The sequence below is a fragment of the Doryrhamphus excisus genome, linkage group LG18 (genome assembly GCF_037039965.1).
Source record: "Doryrhamphus excisus strain RoL-2023G ecotype Guam linkage group LG18, RoL_Dexc_Guam_v1.1, whole genome shotgun sequence".
In the NCBI taxonomy this organism is placed as follows: Eukaryota; Metazoa; Chordata; class Actinopteri; order Syngnathiformes; family Syngnathidae; genus Doryrhamphus; species Doryrhamphus excisus.
In genome coordinates, this window is record NC_136374.1 from 731,955 (window position 1) to 748,583 (window position 16,629).

Genomic DNA, 16,629 nt, shown 5'->3' on the forward strand with positions numbered 1-16,629 from the left:
AGGCTGGGCCCAAATGAGGAAGGCAGGGGGTGAGGGAGGGGGGAGGCTGCTATTTCTACTTGCTATGTACTGCCAACTAGGGGTCACTTTAAAGTAATGCTATTCTACTCGGTAAATACCACCATCTCGTGGTCACTTTAATGGACTGCTGCTTCCAACAATGCAATCTCAATGGGCGACGTTTTTCGCCAGTAACTCCCCAACGAAAGGTCGTATAAACATAGAACCGACTTCTGCCTACACAAATTCAGCTGCAAGCTTTCCGTTGAGACCCCCAAGCCAAACAAACTTGGGTGCCCTCATTCCATCCCAAGACCTGCAAAACATCCTTACCGCCAAAGGACAAAACCCCTGAGACTCCAGCGCTACCCCCTGGGTCAGCACCCAGCGCAAACGCACGAGTAAAGAGAAAAACCTCGACCAAGGTCAGCCACCGGCAGAGGAATCCGACCATTACGGTGACCAGCTGTCCCTGCTCTTGGATCTGATGGCGCGAGGGGAATTGGTTCCCCCCACTCCCCCACCAACCCGGGCCACAGAGGCCCTTCGGCGTTGGGAGTCAGAATTCGCTTTCCGTTGAGAACCCTAAGAAATTGAAACCTGTGAAACCTGTGAAACCTGTGAAACCTGTGAAACCTGTGAAACCTGTGAAACCTGTGAAACCTGTGAAACCTGTGAAACCTGTGAAACCTGTGAAACCTGTAAAACCTGTGAAACCTGTAAAACCTGTAAAACCTGTAAAACCTGTAAAACCTGTAAAACCTGTAAAACCTGTAAAACCTGTAAAACCTGTAAAACCTTATCCCAAGACCTGCAAAACATGCTTACCGCCGAAGGACAAAACCCCTGAGACTCCAGCGCTACCGCACGAGTAAAGAGAAAAACCTCGACCAAGGTCAGCCACCGGGAGAGGAATCCGACGATTACGGTGACCAGCTGTCCCTGCTCTTGGATCTGATGGCGCGAGGGGAATCGGTTCCCCCCACTCCCCCACCAACCCAGGCCACAGAGGCCCTTCGGCGTTGGGAGTCAGAATTCGCTTTCCGTTGAGAACCCTAAGAAATTGAAAAATAGAATCCAGGAATGTGAACCCTGTGAACCCTGTGAACCCTGTAAAACCTGTAAATCCTGTAAATCCTCATCCCAAGACCTGCAAAACATCCTTACCGCCAGAGGACAAAACCCCTGAGACTCCAGCGCTACCGCACGAGGAAAGAGAAAAACCTCGACCAAGGTCAGCCACCGGGAGAGGAATCCGACGATTACGGTGACCAGCTGTCCCTGCTCTTGGATCTGATGGCGCGAGGGGAATCGGTTCCCCCCACTCCCCCACCAACCCAGGCCACAGAGGCCCTTCGGCATTGGGAGTCAGAATTCGCTTTCCGTTGAGAACCCTAGAGAAATTGAAAAATAGAATCCAGGAATATGAACCTGAATATGAACCGACATTGCTTCAAACAATATTATGTGTGTTAGCCTGTTAAACTATTCAATCTGCAACATTTTACACACACACTGAATGTTGAACCTGAATTTGCCAACAAATAGTTTAACGTCTGTCACCCCCTTGTGACAGCTCTTAGTTTTCCTCAGTTCCTCGTTCATGCCCTTGTTTTGTATTTCCTTCCTGTGTTGCTCTGCTGTGTTTTCAGTTGATGTCCATTATCTCCCGCACCTGTTTCTCATTATTTGTGATGCCTATTTGGTTCAGGTGCGCGCTCCTTTCTTTGTTGGGTCATTGATGTTGTTTTCTCTGTTGAACATGCTAGTGCGTTGGTCTGCTGCATAGTATCAACAATAAATGCCTTTTTACCTGCTATTGGGTCCTCATCTCTGCATCCTGGGGTCGTGCCGTAAAGCTCCCAAGCCGGAACGTGACAACCTCTCTGTGCTAACCACAAAAAAGAAAAATAATTATCTAACCAGATCATTTAACTTTGAGACAGACAACATGTGGTGCTAAAGTTAGCTTTCTGCTTGTTTAAAGCATCGGCAGCTTACCGGAGCAAAGGTAGCTTAACACACAGCCAGTGCAATCCTAGCCTCAAGAGGCTGACACTGCACTTCCTGCAAGCCCTCCAAAATGCACGCCAGGTCCTCAACAACCAACCCCGCTGCAAATTAAAACAACCATGGCTGCGGTCACATGATGCACCGTCACCGGTACACGCCCAGTAATTTTATGCCTACCTTTCACATACGCTGCTGATGGCACGACAGACCAGAGCCCGCCACCGGAGCGCGCCAACACAGCCTCGACAGGTGAACAGCAAGGAACAATGAGCGCCCCGGTGACGCCAAGACCCATCAATAACCCTGGCACCGCCTCGCAATCGAGCCCCAACAGCTGATGCCAATTCAGGTGGAAGCGCAACAACGCTCAACCTACCAAAAATGCTGCACATGTAATTCATGTGGCAGCAAGAATATCTGTATTCATTAGTGCAGTTCATTAGTGGAGTGGAGTATTTTGAGGTAAGAGATGAAATTAATACAATTTGGAATGAGGCTGTAACTTGACAAAATGTGGAAAAAGTGAAGCGCTGTGAATACTTTCCGGATGCACTGTATGTGCCCTGGGATTGGCTGGCCACCGGTCCAGGGTGTACCCCGCCTCTCGCCCCAAATCAGGCTCCAGCATACCCCAACCCTAGTGAGGATAAGACATAGAAAAGAGTTTCTACCGGAGTGTCCACCAAACTTGACCTAAGAACCCAATGTAGCATGAAAACCAAATAAGACCTGAGACTAGTGTGCTTGGATATACGCAGCGCTCACTTTTGCATCACATCTGCCTCCCGTTTCTGCTGCTCAGTCGAGCGGTCGGAGTCTTTGGAAGTGAATTTAGCCTCATGATCACCACGAGGACATTTGCTCGGAATCAGCATCTGCAACAATTGCATGTGAAGTCTGGTGCGAGTTAAGACTAGAATGAGAGATCGCCTACCTTGAGTTCAGCTCGAAGAAGAATCTGACTCTCTGGGGAGGCGCCATCCAGATGGAACCACTGATCCAGGACCAGTTCTGGTTCCGAGAGCAGCTCTCTGATTGGGACGACTAAGGAACCCATGGGCAACGTCCAGCTGTGAGAGAGCTGGAGAAACAAAGTGTAAAGGTAGTAATACAAGTCAAGTTTGTTGATATCACATGGTGGAAATACTAAAAATAATATTGTTAACTTACCTTGACAACAACATTCTCTTCTCTAGGGTCATGAACCAGGAAGCAGAACGCCTCATTCCACTGAGGTGATGTCGTGCGATCACACACCTACAGCAAAGATGGACGTGTTAGTCCCGGATGCCAATACCCTGGTTATTATTTGGCTAGTTGCCACGCTTAGTCTCACAGTAGTTTTGTGGGATGTTTTTCCAAGAAGCATATCCGCTCCCACTTTTGGCTCTTTTCCACTCTTTTCCACCTGTTGACACGCCACATGGGTCATAATAAAACACAGATCATGCCTCCTCAGTACCTCCTCGACTCACTTACTGGTAAACCATCTGCTTGTTCGATGAAGACAAACAAAAGTCCCACAGATGGAACGGCTTTGTTCTGGTAGGACTGCCTGGAGTAGAACTTGAGAATCTGAAGAGAATGGTTCGATATTAGTATTTTTTATAGTTGAATGAAGCATTAGTACGCTTTTTCTTCTTCTGGAAGCACCCCCCTTATCCAGTTGGTCTGCCTCCGAGGCTGTTGGAAGCCATTCCAGGATCAGGTGAACGCGACCTGACTTGACATCACTGAGCGTGTACTGATACACTGATACATAAAACACACACAATCCTTTGAATGCTTGAACAATTCAATGACAATAATATAAGCCGTTTCCATACCTGATCCGTGTACTGAGAATCAATTATGTCCTTCAGTTTGACCTTCAGCCTGCATGTTGAGAAACATGACAATTATTTCAACCACTTGATAATGGAATGGATTTCTTTTCTCTAATTCATGTTTATTTTTATTTATTTACACTGCAATATTTGATATTTATACATATATATTTAATATCATTTGCGTTCTACATGAATGTTCTAAATGATTCCAACCATATCAAATTCTACAACCTGTCTTTAATATACTGTAAGTGTGTGACATAATTTTTCTTGTGAATCGGACAATAAAGTGTAGATAAAGGAGGATGGCGGTGCTCTTCTCAATACTGGCATCGCTGCGCTGGAGGTAGTAAGCAGTATTATCAAGCAGTTGCAGTATGTGACAGTATCGATAATAACAACACTACTAATGTGTACTGGAAGCAGTACCTTCCCATAAAGTCATCCTTCATGTCCATGTCTTTATCAAACACCTCCAGATGTAACCTGATGGAGCAACAAAACTCATCATTTATCATCTGGTACATGTATTCATAATGTGACGAGTTGCTACTTTACTGTGGCCAGCAAGCTTTCTACAAATGGATTAAGGATTAAATATTCTAAAACAAAAGATGCAGATTGGGCATTGATACTTTTATGTTGAAAGAACTCAATTGTACATCAATAACTCCTGTAACCACAAATCTCACTCTCTCAATTTCTGCGGCAGTTTTTCCTTGTGTATGGAAGGCATCAGCTGTCATTCAATATATAAGAACGTAGATCCTTGTCCGTTTCCAATTTCAAACCAATCTTCGACTTGAAAAAAGGTTTTGACACTGTAAAGCATAGAATAACCTAAACCATGTTGGTGTCATTCAACAGCTGTACTGTAATCTTACCTTGTCTAAGCTGTTGGGACCAAATTCTTGAGCGTCAACATCCTTCAGTATTCTGTTAAATGGATGGAGAATGCTGCACATGTAATTCATGTGGCAGCCAGAATATCTGTATTCATTAGTGCAGTCCAAAAAAGGAAAAGCAAGGCGATGGGGGCAGAAGGCATACCATGGAGCAGTCCAGAGACAAAAGAACTCCCAAAAACAGCTGGAGGAGGTCGCGGTCCACTGGGCAGTACACTGAAAAAAAATTTGGAGTGCCATTTACTTGAGAAAAGCTAGGTAACAATTTGCACGCACAATTCCCAAGCAACTTTTCCTTGGGAAATACTCTGGTCAAATTTACTTTTTTTGAATGAAAGAGGTACTCTTTGCTAGTAAATTTGACCCCAAACTACCTTTGAATCTACTTCAAAATCCATATAAATGTACTCGCTTTTCAGGATTGTTTAACTAGTTTTCCCTGACTTTATTTGGAGCAATTTATAAGTAATATTTACATGATTTAAGCTACCACCTACACCACTTTTCTAATATGATTGTGTAGTATTTTTTTTAAGATGGCCTTCTTTGAATGAAATGATCTTAACACATCTTCTACAAAACATTATTTCAAACCAGAACAGCTTCACTGCATTTGTACTAAAGCTGTATTTACTTCCAGATGACGGTGCACAAAAACGCAACACAGCCACAGGTTGAGGTACCTGTGAAATTAATTCAACATTTCATAACTAAACCAAAGACCTGGGATTTATTCCCTTAATTGGGAATCGTATTATTAGAATGATTATTTTTTGACTTCCACTTTCCTCATGCAGGTATGGACTTCCCACACTAGTGTGCCAGTCGCCTCCTTCTGGACTTTTGGTGTCTACTATACACTCAATTGGAGTCCACCTGCAGTAAATTCAGTTGATTGGACATGATTTGGAAATATAATAACCTTTTTCACATTGTCATAATGGAGTATTTTGAGGTAAGAGATTAAATTAATACAATTTGGAATGAGGCTGTAACTTGACAAAATGTGGAAAAAGTGAAGCGCTGTGAATACTTTCCGGATGCGCTGTATGTGCCCTGGGATTGGCTGGCCACCGGTCCAGGGTGTACCCCGCCTCTCGCCCCAAATCAGGCTCCAGCATACCCCCACCCTAGTGAGGATAAGAGACATAGAAAATGAATGAATAACTAAACCATGTTGGTGTCATTCAACAGCTGTACTGTAATCTTACCTTGTCTAAGCTGTTGGGACCAAATTCTTGAGCGTCAACATCCTTCAGTATTCTGTTAAATGGATGGTCAAATTTATATCTGGCCCTAACGAGCCCTAGCCAGCCCTAAAGAGCCCTGGCCCCAACTCGCCCTAGCCAGCCCTGGCCCCAACTCGCCCTAGCCCCAACTCGCCCTAGCCAGCCCTGGCCCCAACTCGCCCTAACTCGCCCTAGCCAGCCCTAAAGAGCCCTGGCCCCAACTCGCCCTAGCCAGCCCTAACTCGGCCCTAAAACCCTCCTCCAACCATAGCCCTAAAACCCTAACCCAAACATTCAAACGAGATCTATGTTGACTACTTACCCAACGGCGCAGCGCAGACTACTCATGTTTCCTTCGGTTAGCTGGTCCGTTGATACCACCATTCTCTGCCAGTCTGTCTTCTTCCTCTTTTGTTTCAACGCTCCAAGGCGTATTACTGCCCTCCACAGGTTGGGCACAAGTGTAAGAAGGCTGGGGGGGCTGGGGCGAGGGAGTGGGGGGCTGGGGTGTGGGACGGGTGAGGCTGGGCCTAAATGTAGAAGGCTGGGCCCAAATGAGGAAGGCAGGGGGTGAGGGAGGGGGGAGGCTGCTATTTCTACTTGCTATGTACTGCCAACTAGGGGTCACTTTAAAGTAATGCTATTCTACTCGGTAAATACCACCATCTCGTGGTCACTTTAATGGACTGCTGCTTCCAACAATGCAATCTCAATGGGCGACGTTTTTCGCCAGTAACTCCCCAACGAAAGGTCGTATAAACATAGAACCGACTTCTGCCTACACAAATTCAGCTGCAAGCTTTCCGTTGAGACCCCCAAGCCAAACAAACTTGGGTGCCCTCATTCCATCCCAAGACCTGCAAAACATCCTTACCGCCAAAGGACAAAACCCCTGAGACTCCAGCGCTACCCCCTGGGTCAGCACCCAGCGCAAACGCACGAGGAAAGAGAAAAACCTTGACCAAGGTCAGCCACCGGGAGAGGAATCCGGCGATTACGGTGACCAGCTGTCCCTGCTCTTGGATCTGATGGCGCGAGGGGAATCGGTTCCCCCCACTCCCCCACCAACCCGGGCCACAGAGGCCCTTCGGCGTTGGGAGTCAGAATTCGCTTTCTGTTGAGAACCCTAAGAAATTGAAAAATAGAATCCAGGAATATGAACCTGTAAAACCTGTAAAACCTCATCCCAAGACCTGCAAAACATGCTTACCGCCGAAGGACAAAACCCCTGAGACTCCAGCGCTACCGCACGAGTAAAGAGAAAAACCTCGACCAAGGTCAGCCACCGGGAGAGGAATCCGACCATTACGGTGACCAGCTGTCCCTGCTCTTGGATCTGATGGCGCGAGGGGAATTGGTTCCCCCCACTCCCCCACCAACCCGGGCCACAGAGGCCCTTCGGCGTTGGGAGTCAGAATTCGCTTTCCGTTGAGAACCCTAAGAAAGTGAAACCTGTGAAACCTGTGAAAACCTGTGAAAACCTGTGAAAACCTGTGAAAACCTGTGAAAACCTGTGAAAACCTGTGAAACCTGTAAAACCTGTAAAACCTGTAAATCCTTATCCCAAGACCTGCAAAACATCCTTACCGCCGAAGGACAAAACCCCTGAGACTCCAGCGCTACCGCACGAGTAAAGAGAAAAACCTCGACCAAGGTCAGCCACCGGGAGAGGAATCCGACGATTACGGTGACCAGCTGTCCCTGCTCTTGGATCTGATGGCGCGAGGGGAATCGGTTCCCCCCACTCCCCCACCAACCCAGGCCACAGAGGCCCTTCGGCGTTGGGAGTCAGAATTCGCTTTCCGTTGAGAACCCTAGAGAAATTGAAAAATAGAATCCAGGAATATGAACCTGTAAAACCACCCGCACAAAACGAAGATCCGCCACCGACAAACCCTGACATCCAAGGATTGGAACAAGATTTGGAGGAACCCTCCACCTCTGGGAACCCTCCACCTCTGGGACGCCGGAAGGCCATCCATCCCAACCACTTCTCTTCGTTCTCGGCTCGATCCAACAGTTGCCGGGGCCTGCCTGGATGCCGGTATCCAAACAGAACCAGAGGTATCCTCATCCCAAGACCTGCAAGACCTGCAAAACATCCTTACCGCCGAAGGACAAAACCCCTGAGACTCCAGCGCTACCCCCTGGGTCAGCACCCAGCGCAAACGCACGAGGAAAGAGAAAAACCTCGACCAAGGTCAGCCACCGGGAGAGGAATCCGACGATTACGGTGACCAGCTGTCCCTGCTCTTGGATCAGATGGCGCGAGGGGAATCGGTTACCCCCCGGTCCCCTACCAACTCGGACCACATAGGCCCTTTGCTGTTGGGAGTCAGAATTTGCTTGACGACGCCCCACTACTTACGCCACCAAGGGAGTCACCTGCGGAAAAAGGCCAATGGGAAGATATACTGGCGGACATCAGCTTCGACAGTTCTATGTCCGGCTCAATCGGCGGGAGCCAAAAGCAACTGGTCCAGCGTCATCGGCACACCACCAGGAAAATGGTTGATTGGCAACTTGCCGTGCGGAAGAGATTCGTCATCCTGGGAGATTCCAGTTTCCACCAAATGACTTCCCAGACCTGCAGGTGGACAGCTTTCCGGGGGACACCTTCAGGAATGCCAAGGATCTTCTTGCCAACGCAATCGTTCCCACAAAGGTGGAAAAACTGGTGTTGTCCTTCGGGATCAACAGAAGAACCTGGAAGCACAAACACCCCACCTTTGCTAACTTGTGACTATTGTCAGGAGAAGACAGCATGAACATTTCAGTGCATCCTAACCCTTCCATTGGTTAAGACGGGGAGAAGAACCCAGAGTTGAAGCTGCAGATACTGTTTTTGCCCCACAGGCCTGGTGTGAGTGGAGAGCGCTAGCAAGGCTGGCCTTCATCCAGCCTGTAGAAGACAGCACAAACACTTCAGTTCATCCTAACCCCTGACTCCAACCCCGGACCCTAACCCTGGTTGTCAACGGGGGATCATCACTTGTGGTTAATACAAAAATATATATAATTATATTATATATTTATAGATATATAAATACAAAAATAGGGGTCACTGTAATCTACTGCTGTTTCTACTTGGTATGTACCGCCAACTAGTGGTCATCATGCACGTCACATGGCCTACTACAATTTGAGCTTGCAAGTGCAGTAATATCAGAACTGAAAATGACAGATGAGCACAAACTGACAACATGTACATTGTGCAAATGTGGCAAACTAATACATTTCAATGACTCGCGTGGCAAAGAACACTTTCTGGCAGTGTGATCTGGACAATTCTAAATGGGACAGGAAGACAATGGTTGAGAGAAGTTAACAAGGGACACTTCCTATAATTATTGTTTTTGCACAGGTAAATGCTTTGTGGTCAACATTCACCCACCAACTGTAAAATACAATTTCAGGTCAAATTCACAATTTTAGCACAAACTATATACTAGCTATGACTGTACAGCCAGCATAGATGTTCAACAATGGGTGACTTTTTCTCTCCTAAGACTCCTAACTCTCTTCTAAGTTATGACATATGCACTCACACACATCAACTGATGAGATGATAATTAAACTCATTGAATCCCTGAAAGCAACACATCAAGCTGTTGAGTAACACTATCATAAACAAGACCAAAAAAAATGTCCCTACTTAAATGACTGGGGTCAATATCTGGCACCATAGTACTACTGCACCTTTGTTTATTTAACTAACTAAACCAGGTTTAACTAACTATAAACGTTAGCTAAACCATTTGTTAGCTAGAAGGTTAGCCAAAACACTTGTTAGCTAGAACATTAGCACAGTTCAAACAGGCACTTTTGCAAATTTACCATTGGCTTAGCTCACAATACGTCTGTGGTAATGTTGGTTTAATACGAGAATATTACATGATAGAGATAAAGACATGCTACTCACCAGTGACGAAAGCGCACTGCTGCCGTCGGCGGGGTTTGAAAGAAATTCAAAATAAAAGCGCGCGCGCTAAAAATGTACAATAACGTCATACCATTTGTCAACAACATTCCAGCACATGAGGAGCAAATTGCCAGCACATGTCAACAACAACAAAATATAATCATTCACAAAAACAGGACTGGGGCTGCTCTTGGATCAGCTCACCTTGTACAGTATCTACAGTTAATGTCTATAGATACCGTGTTATTAGGAAAATATAGCCAGCCGAAAGCATGTTGATTGTGAGTATGCTCAAAGACAATGTCACTAGAAAAGTCTGATGCAAGACTCCCTTGGTGCACTCTACTTTTATGGCGTTCAATGAAGAGTAGACATTTGTGCTAACTCTAGCACCATGTGTTGTGTCTATTTAAAAGTTAAATGATCTGGTTAGATAATTATTTTATATACTATACCTCTGTCTCGTTCTTTTTTAAGTGTGATCTTATGTGACTGAGGAGTACAGACTGAAAATGGTTGCTCAGATGTGCATAAAGGACACTAAAAAGTCACAATTAAGTATGATATCTTGACAGGTGACTACTCAGTGCACCAAGTGTCTGAAATGTGCACATGCAATCATCATGGAGGCATGGGAGGGGGCTCATTTTTGAAAAGTGGTTGTGCTGCAATCTACAGTGTTTAAATAGATGTTCTAGTGGTAAAAAAAAAAGCTGAACAGAACTTACAGTGCCGAGTCACGTTCGTTGCAGCAACCTGAAAACACATACACAAAATATTAGACAGGGCACCACTTTTGAAGTTTAAACCTCTGTCAGAGCTAGCAAAGTACAACAGAACACACCGACATTGCTTCAAACAATATTATGTGTGTTAGCCTGTTAAACTATTCAATCTGCAACATTTTACACACACACACTGAATGTTGAACCTGAATTTGCCAACAAATAGTTTAACGTCTGTCACCCCCTTGTGACAGCTCTTAGTTTTCCTCAGTTCCTCGTTCATGCCCTTGTTTTGTATTTCCTTCCTGTGTTGCTCTGCTGTGTTTTCAGTTGATGTCCATTATCTCCCGCACCTGTTTCTCATTATTTGTGATGCCTATTTGGTTCAGGTGCGCGCTCCTTTCTTTGTTGGGTCATTGATGTTGTTTTCTCTGTTGAACATGCTAGTGCGTTGGTCTGCTGCATAGTATCAACAATAAATGCCTTTTTACCTGCTATTGGGTCCTCATCTCTGCATCCTGGGGTCGTGCCGTAAAGCTCCCAAGCCGGAACGTGACAACCTCTCTGTGCTAACCACAAAAAAGAAAATTAATTATCTAACCAGATCATTTAACTTTGAGACAGACAACATGTGGTGCTAAAGTTAGCTTTCTGCTTGTTTAAAGCATCGGCAGCTTACCGGAGCAAAGGTAGCTTAACACACAGCCAGTGCAATCCTAGCCTCAAGAGGCTGACACTGCACTTCCTGCAAGCCCTCCAAAATGCACGCCAGGTCCTCAACAACCAACCCCGCTGCAAATTAAAACAACCATGGCTGCGGTCACATGATGCACCGTCACCGGTACACGCCCAGTAATTTTATGCCTACCTTTCACATACGCTGCTGATGGCACGACAGACCAGAGCCCGCCACCGGAGCGCGCCAACACAGCCTCGACAGGTGAACAGCAAGGAACAATGAGCGCCCCGGTGACGCCAAGACCCATCAATAACCCTGGCACCGCCTCGCAATCGAGCCCCAACAGCTGATGCCAATTCAGGTGGAAGCGCAACAACGCTCAACCTACCAAAAATGCTGCACATGTAATTCATGTGGCAGCAAGAATATCTGTATTCATTAGTGCAGTTCATTAGTGGAGTGGAGTATTTTGAGGTAAGAGATTAAATTAATACAATTTGGAATGAGGCTGTAACTTGACAAAATGTGGAAAAAGTGAAGCGCTGTGAATACTTTCCGGATGCACTGTATGTGCCCTGGGATTGGCTGGCCACCGGTCCAGGGTGTACCCCGCCTCTCGCCCCAAATCAGGCTCCAGCATATCCCAACCCTAGTGAGGATAAGACATAGAAAAGAGTTTCTACCGGAGTGTCCACCAAACTTGACCTAAGAACCCAATGTAGCATGAAAACCAAATAAGACCTGAGACTAGTGTGCTTGGATATACGCAGCGCTCACTTTTGCATCACATCTGCCTCCCGTTTCTGCTGCTCAGTCGAGCGGTCGGAGTCTTTGGAAGTGAATTTAGCCTCATGATCACCACGAGGACATTTGCTCGGAATCAGCATCTGCAACAATTGCATGTGAAGTCTGGTGCGAGTTAAGACTAGAATGAGAGATCGCCTACCTTGAGTTCAGCTCGAAGAAGAATCTGACTCTCTGGGGAGGCGCCATCCAGATGGAACCACTGATCCAGGACCAGTTCTGGTTCCGAGAGCAGCTCTCTGATTGGGACGACTAAGGAACCCATGGGCAACGTCCAGCTGTGAGAGAGCTGGAGAAACAAAGTGTAAAGGTAGTAATACAAGTCAAGTTTGTTGATATCACATGGTGGAAATACTAAAAATAATATTGTTAACTTACCTTGACAACAACATTCTCTTCTCTAGGGTCATGAACCAGGAAGCAGAACGCCTCATTCCACTGAGGTGATGTCGTGCGATCACACACCTACAGCAAAGATGGACGTGTTAGTCCCGGATGCCAATACCCTGGTTATTATTTGGCTAGTTGCCACGCTTAGTAGTCTCACAGTAGTTTTGTGGGATGTTTTTCCAAGAAGCATATCCGCTCCCACTTTTGGCTCTTTTCCACTCTTTTCCACCTGTTGACACGCCACATGGGTCATAATAAAACACAGATCATGCCTCCTCAGTACCTCCTCGACTCACTTACTGGTAAACCATCTGCTTGTTCGATGAAGACAAACAAAAGTCCCACAGATGGAACGGCTTTGTTCTGGTAGGACTGCCTGGAGTAGAACTTGAGAATCTGAAGAGAATGGTTCGATATTAGTATTTTTTATAGTTGAATGAAGCATTAGTACGCTTTTTCTTCTTCTGGAAGCACCCCCCTTATCCAGTTGGTCTGCCTCCGAGGCTGTTGGAAGCCATTCCAGGATCAGGTGAACGCGACCTGACTTGACATCACTGAGCGTGTACTGATACACTGATACATAAAACACACACAATCCTTTGAATGCTTGAACAATTCAATGACAATAATATAAGCCGTTTCCATACCTGATCCGTGTACTGAGAATCAATTATGTCCTTCAGTTTGACCTTCAGCCTGCATGTTGAGAAACATGACAATTATTTCAACCACTTGATAATGGAATGGATTTCTTTTCTCTAATTCATGTTTATTTTTATTTATTTACACTGCAATATTTGATATTTATACATATATATTTAATATCATTTGCGTTCTACATGAATGTTCTAAATGATTCCAACCATATCAAATTCTACAACCTGTCTTTAATATACTGTAAGTGTGTGACATAATTTTTCTTGTGAATCGGACAATAAAGTGTAGATAAAGGAGGATGGCGGTGCTCTTCTCAATACTGGCATCGCTGCGCTGGAGGTAGTAAGCAGTATTATCAAGCAGTTGCAGTATGTGACAGTATCGATAATAACAACACTACTAATGTGTACTGGAAGCAGTACCTTCCCATAAAGTCATCCTTCATGTCCATGTCTTTATCAAACACCTCCAGATGTAACCTGATGGAGCAACAAAACTCATCATTTATCATCTGGTACATGTATTCATAATGTGACGAGTTGCTACTTTACTGTGGCCAGCAAGCTTTCTACAAATGGATTAAGGATTAAATATTCTAAAACAAAAGATGCAGATTGGGCATTGATACTTTTATGTTGAAAGAACTCAATTGTACATCAATAACTCCTGTAACCACAAATCTCACTCTCTCAATTTCTGCGGCAGTTTTTCCTTGTGTATGGAAGGCATCAGCTGTCATTCAATATATAAGAACGTAGATCCTTGTCCGTTTCCAATTTCAAACCAATCTTCGACTTGAAAAAAGGTTTTGACACTGTAAAGCATAGAATAACCTAAACCATGTTGGTGTCATTCAACAGCTGTACTGTAATCTTACCTTGTCTAAGCTGTTGGGACCAAATTCTTGAGCGTCAACATCCTTCAGTATTCTGTTAAATGGATGGAGAATGCTGCACATGTAATTCATGTGGCAGCCAGAATATCTGTATTCATTAGTGCAGTCCAAAAAAGGAAAAGCAAGGCGATGGGGGCAGAAGGCATACCATGGAGCAGTCCAGAGACAAAAGAACTCCCAAAATCAGCTGGAGGAGGTCGCGGTCCACTGGGCAGTACACTGAAAAAAAATTTGGAGTGCCATTTACTTGAGAAAAGCTAGGTAACAATTTGCACGCACAATTCCCAAGCAACTTTTCCTTGGGAAATACTCTGGTCAAATTTACTTTTTTTGAATGAAAAGGGTACTCTTTGCTAGTAAATTTGACCCCAAACTACCTTTGAATCTACTTCAAAATCCATATAAATGTACTCGCTTTTCAGGATTGTTTAACTAGTTTTCCCTGACTTTATTTGGAGCAAATTATAAGTAATATTTACATGATTTAAGCTACCACCTACACCACTTTTCTAATATGATTGTGTAGTATTTTTTTAAGATGGCCTTCTTTGAATGAAATGATCTTAACACATCTTCTACAAAACATTATTTCAAACCAGAACAGCTTCACTGCATTTGTACTAAAGCTGTATTTACTTCCAGATGACGGTGCACAAAAACGCAACACAGCCACAGGTTGAGGTACCTGTGAAATTAATTCAACATTTCATAACTAAACCAAAGACCTGGGATTTATTCCCTTAATTGGGAATCGTATTATTAGAATGATTATTTTTTGACTTCCACTTTCCTCATGCAGGTATGGACTTCCCACACTAGTGTGCCAGTCGCCTCCTTCTGGACGTTTGGTGTCTACTATACACTCAATTGGAGTCCACCTGCAGTAAATTCAGTTGATTGGACATGATTTGGAAATATAATAACCTTTTTCACATTGTCATAATGGAGTATTTTGAGCTAAGAGATTAAATTAATACAATTTGGAATGAGGCTGTAACTTGACAAAATGTGGAAAAAGTGAAGCGCTGTGAATACTTTCCGGATGTGCTGTATGTGCCCTGGGATTGGCTGGCCACCGGTCCAGGGTGTACCCCGCCTCTCGCCCCAAATCAGGCTCCAGCATACCCCCACCCTAGTGAGGATAAGAGACATAGAAAATGAATGAATAACTAAACCATGTTGGTGTCATTCAACAGCTGTACTGTAATCTTACCTTGTCTAAGCTGTTGGGACCAAATTCTTGAGCGTCAACATCCTTCAGTATTCTGTTAAATGGATGGTCAAATTTATATCTGGCCCTAACGAGCCCTAGCCAGCCCTAAAGAGCCCTGGCCCCAACTCGCCCTAGCCAGCCCTGGCCCCAACTCGCCCTAGCCCCAACTCGCCCTAGCCAGCCCTGGCCCCAACTCGCCCTAGCCAGCCCTAAAGAGCCCTGGCCCCAACTCGCCCTAGCCAGCCCTAACTCGGCCCTAAAACCCTCCTCCAACCATAGCCCTAAAACCCTAACCCAAACATTCAAACGAGATCTATGTTGACTACTTACCCAACGGCGCAGCGCAGACTACTCATGTTTCCTTCGGTTAGCTGGTCCGTTGATACCACCATTCTCTGCCAGTCTGTCTACTTCCTCTTTTGTTTCAACGCTCCAAGGCGTATTACTGCCCTCCACAGGTTGGGCACAAGTGTAAGAAGGCTGGGGGGGCTGGGGCGAGGGAGTGGGGGGCTGGGGTGTGGGACGGGGGAGGCTGGGCCTAAATGTAGAAGGCTGGGGGGCTCGGGGACTGGGGTGTGGAAGGCTGGGCCCAAATGAGGAAGGCAGGGGGTGAGGGAGGGGGGAGGCTGCTATTTCTACTTGCTATGTACTGCCAACTAGGGGTCACTTTAAAGTAATGCTATTCTACTCAGTAAATACCACCATCTCGTGGTCACTTTAATGGACTGCTGCTTCCAACAATGCAATCTCAATGGGCGACGTTTTTCGCCAGTAACTCCCCAACGAAAGGTCGTATAAACATAGAACCGACTTCTGCCTACACAAATTCAGCTGCAAGCTTTCCGTTGAGACCCCCAAGCCAAACAAACTTGGGTGCCCTCATTCCATCCCAAGACCTGCAAAACATCCTTACCGCCAAAGGACAAAACCCCTGAGACTCCAGCGCTACCCCCTGGGTCAGCACCCAGCGCAAACGCACGAGGAAAGAGAAAAACCTTGACCAAGGTCAGCCACCGGGAGAGGAATCCGGCGATTACGGTGACCAGCTGTCCCTGCTCTTGGATCTGATGGCGCGAGGGGAATCGGTTCCCCCCACTCCCCCACCAACCCGGGCCACAGAGGCCCTTCGGCGTTGGGAGTCAGAATTCGCTTTCTGTTGAGAACCCTAAGAAATTGAAAAATAGAATCCAGGAATATGAACCTGTAAAACCTGTAAAACCTCATCCCAAGACCTGCAAAACATGCTTACCGCCGAAGGACAAAACCCCTGAGACTCCAGCGCTACCGCACGAGTAAAGAGAAAAACCTCGACCAAGGTCAGCCACCGGGAGAGGAATCCGACCATTACGGTGACCAGCTGTCCCTGCT

The 16,629-nt window shown here is 45.7% G+C and overlaps 2 protein-coding genes across 10 annotated transcripts; both read right to left on the bottom strand.

The window, feature by feature from the left end:
* Positions 1-1,150: 1,150 nt before the first annotated feature.
* LOC144902059 (extended synaptotagmin-1-like) lies at positions 1,151-12,338 on the bottom strand. Of its 9 annotated transcripts, none has more exons than XM_078798613.1 (16): positions 12,249-12,338; positions 12,044-12,189; positions 11,855-11,951; positions 4,893-4,963; positions 4,727-4,799; positions 4,272-4,328; positions 3,840-3,888; positions 3,493-3,588; positions 3,350-3,421; positions 3,184-3,270; positions 2,948-3,094; positions 2,779-2,888; positions 2,191-2,650; positions 2,002-2,114; positions 1,814-1,891; positions 1,151-1,394 (listed from the first exon to the last, which is right to left on the bottom strand). In XM_078798613.1, the coding sequence occupies exons 6-13, from the start codon at positions 4,298-4,300 to the stop codon at positions 2,440-2,442; spliced, it is 801 nt and encodes a 266-aa protein (XP_078654739.1). In that variant the 5' UTR covers positions 4,301-4,328; positions 4,727-4,799; positions 4,893-4,963; positions 11,855-11,951; positions 12,044-12,189; positions 12,249-12,338; the 3' UTR covers positions 1,151-1,394; positions 1,814-1,891; positions 2,002-2,114; positions 2,191-2,439. The 9 variants fall into 9 exon arrangements, with proteins under 9 accessions (XP_078654739.1, XP_078654744.1, XP_078654740.1 ...); XM_078798618.1 differs by having other exon boundaries at positions 1,359-1,891; positions 2,191-2,397; positions 2,554-2,650; XM_078798614.1 differs by having other exon boundaries at positions 1,359-1,891; positions 12,080-12,189.
* Positions 8,358-15,981, bottom strand: LOC144902064 (extended synaptotagmin-1-like). The gene is made up of 10 exons (XM_078798704.1): positions 15,084-15,981; positions 14,197-14,267; positions 14,031-14,082; positions 13,576-13,632; positions 13,144-13,192; positions 12,797-12,892; positions 12,654-12,725; positions 12,485-12,571; positions 12,307-12,395; positions 8,358-8,361 (listed from the first exon to the last, which is right to left on the bottom strand). Exons 4-10 carry the CDS (start codon positions 13,602-13,604, stop codon positions 8,358-8,360), a joined length of 426 nt encoding a protein of 141 aa, XP_078654830.1. The 5' UTR covers positions 13,605-13,632; positions 14,031-14,082; positions 14,197-14,267; positions 15,084-15,981.
* Positions 15,982-16,629: the final 648 nt, after the last annotated feature.

Excerpts from the sequence above, each read along its gene's own strand:
- LOC144902064 (XM_078798704.1), bottom strand. The coding sequence starts at position 13,604 with ATGGACATGAAGGATGACTTTATGGGAAG. Across the intron at positions 12,572-12,653 it reads AAACATCCCACAAAACTACT|GTGTGTGATCGCACGACATC; the intron begins GTGAGACTACTA and ends TCTTTGCTGTAG. Across the intron at positions 12,396-12,484 it reads AAGAGAATGTTGTTGTCAAG|CTCTCTCACAGCTGGACGTT; the intron begins GTAAGTTAACAA and ends TTGTTTCTCCAG.
- LOC144902059 (XM_078798613.1), bottom strand. The coding sequence starts at position 4,300 with ATGGACATGAAGGATGACTTTATGGGAAG. Across the intron at positions 2,889-2,947 it reads TTCTTCGAGCTGAACTCAAG|ATGCTGATTCCGAGCAAATG; the intron begins GTAGGCGATCTC and ends CAATTGTTGCAG. Across the intron at positions 2,651-2,778 it reads GAGGCAGATGTGATGCAAAA|GGTTGGGGTATGCTGGAGCC; the intron begins GTGAGCGCTGCG and ends TATCCTCACTAG.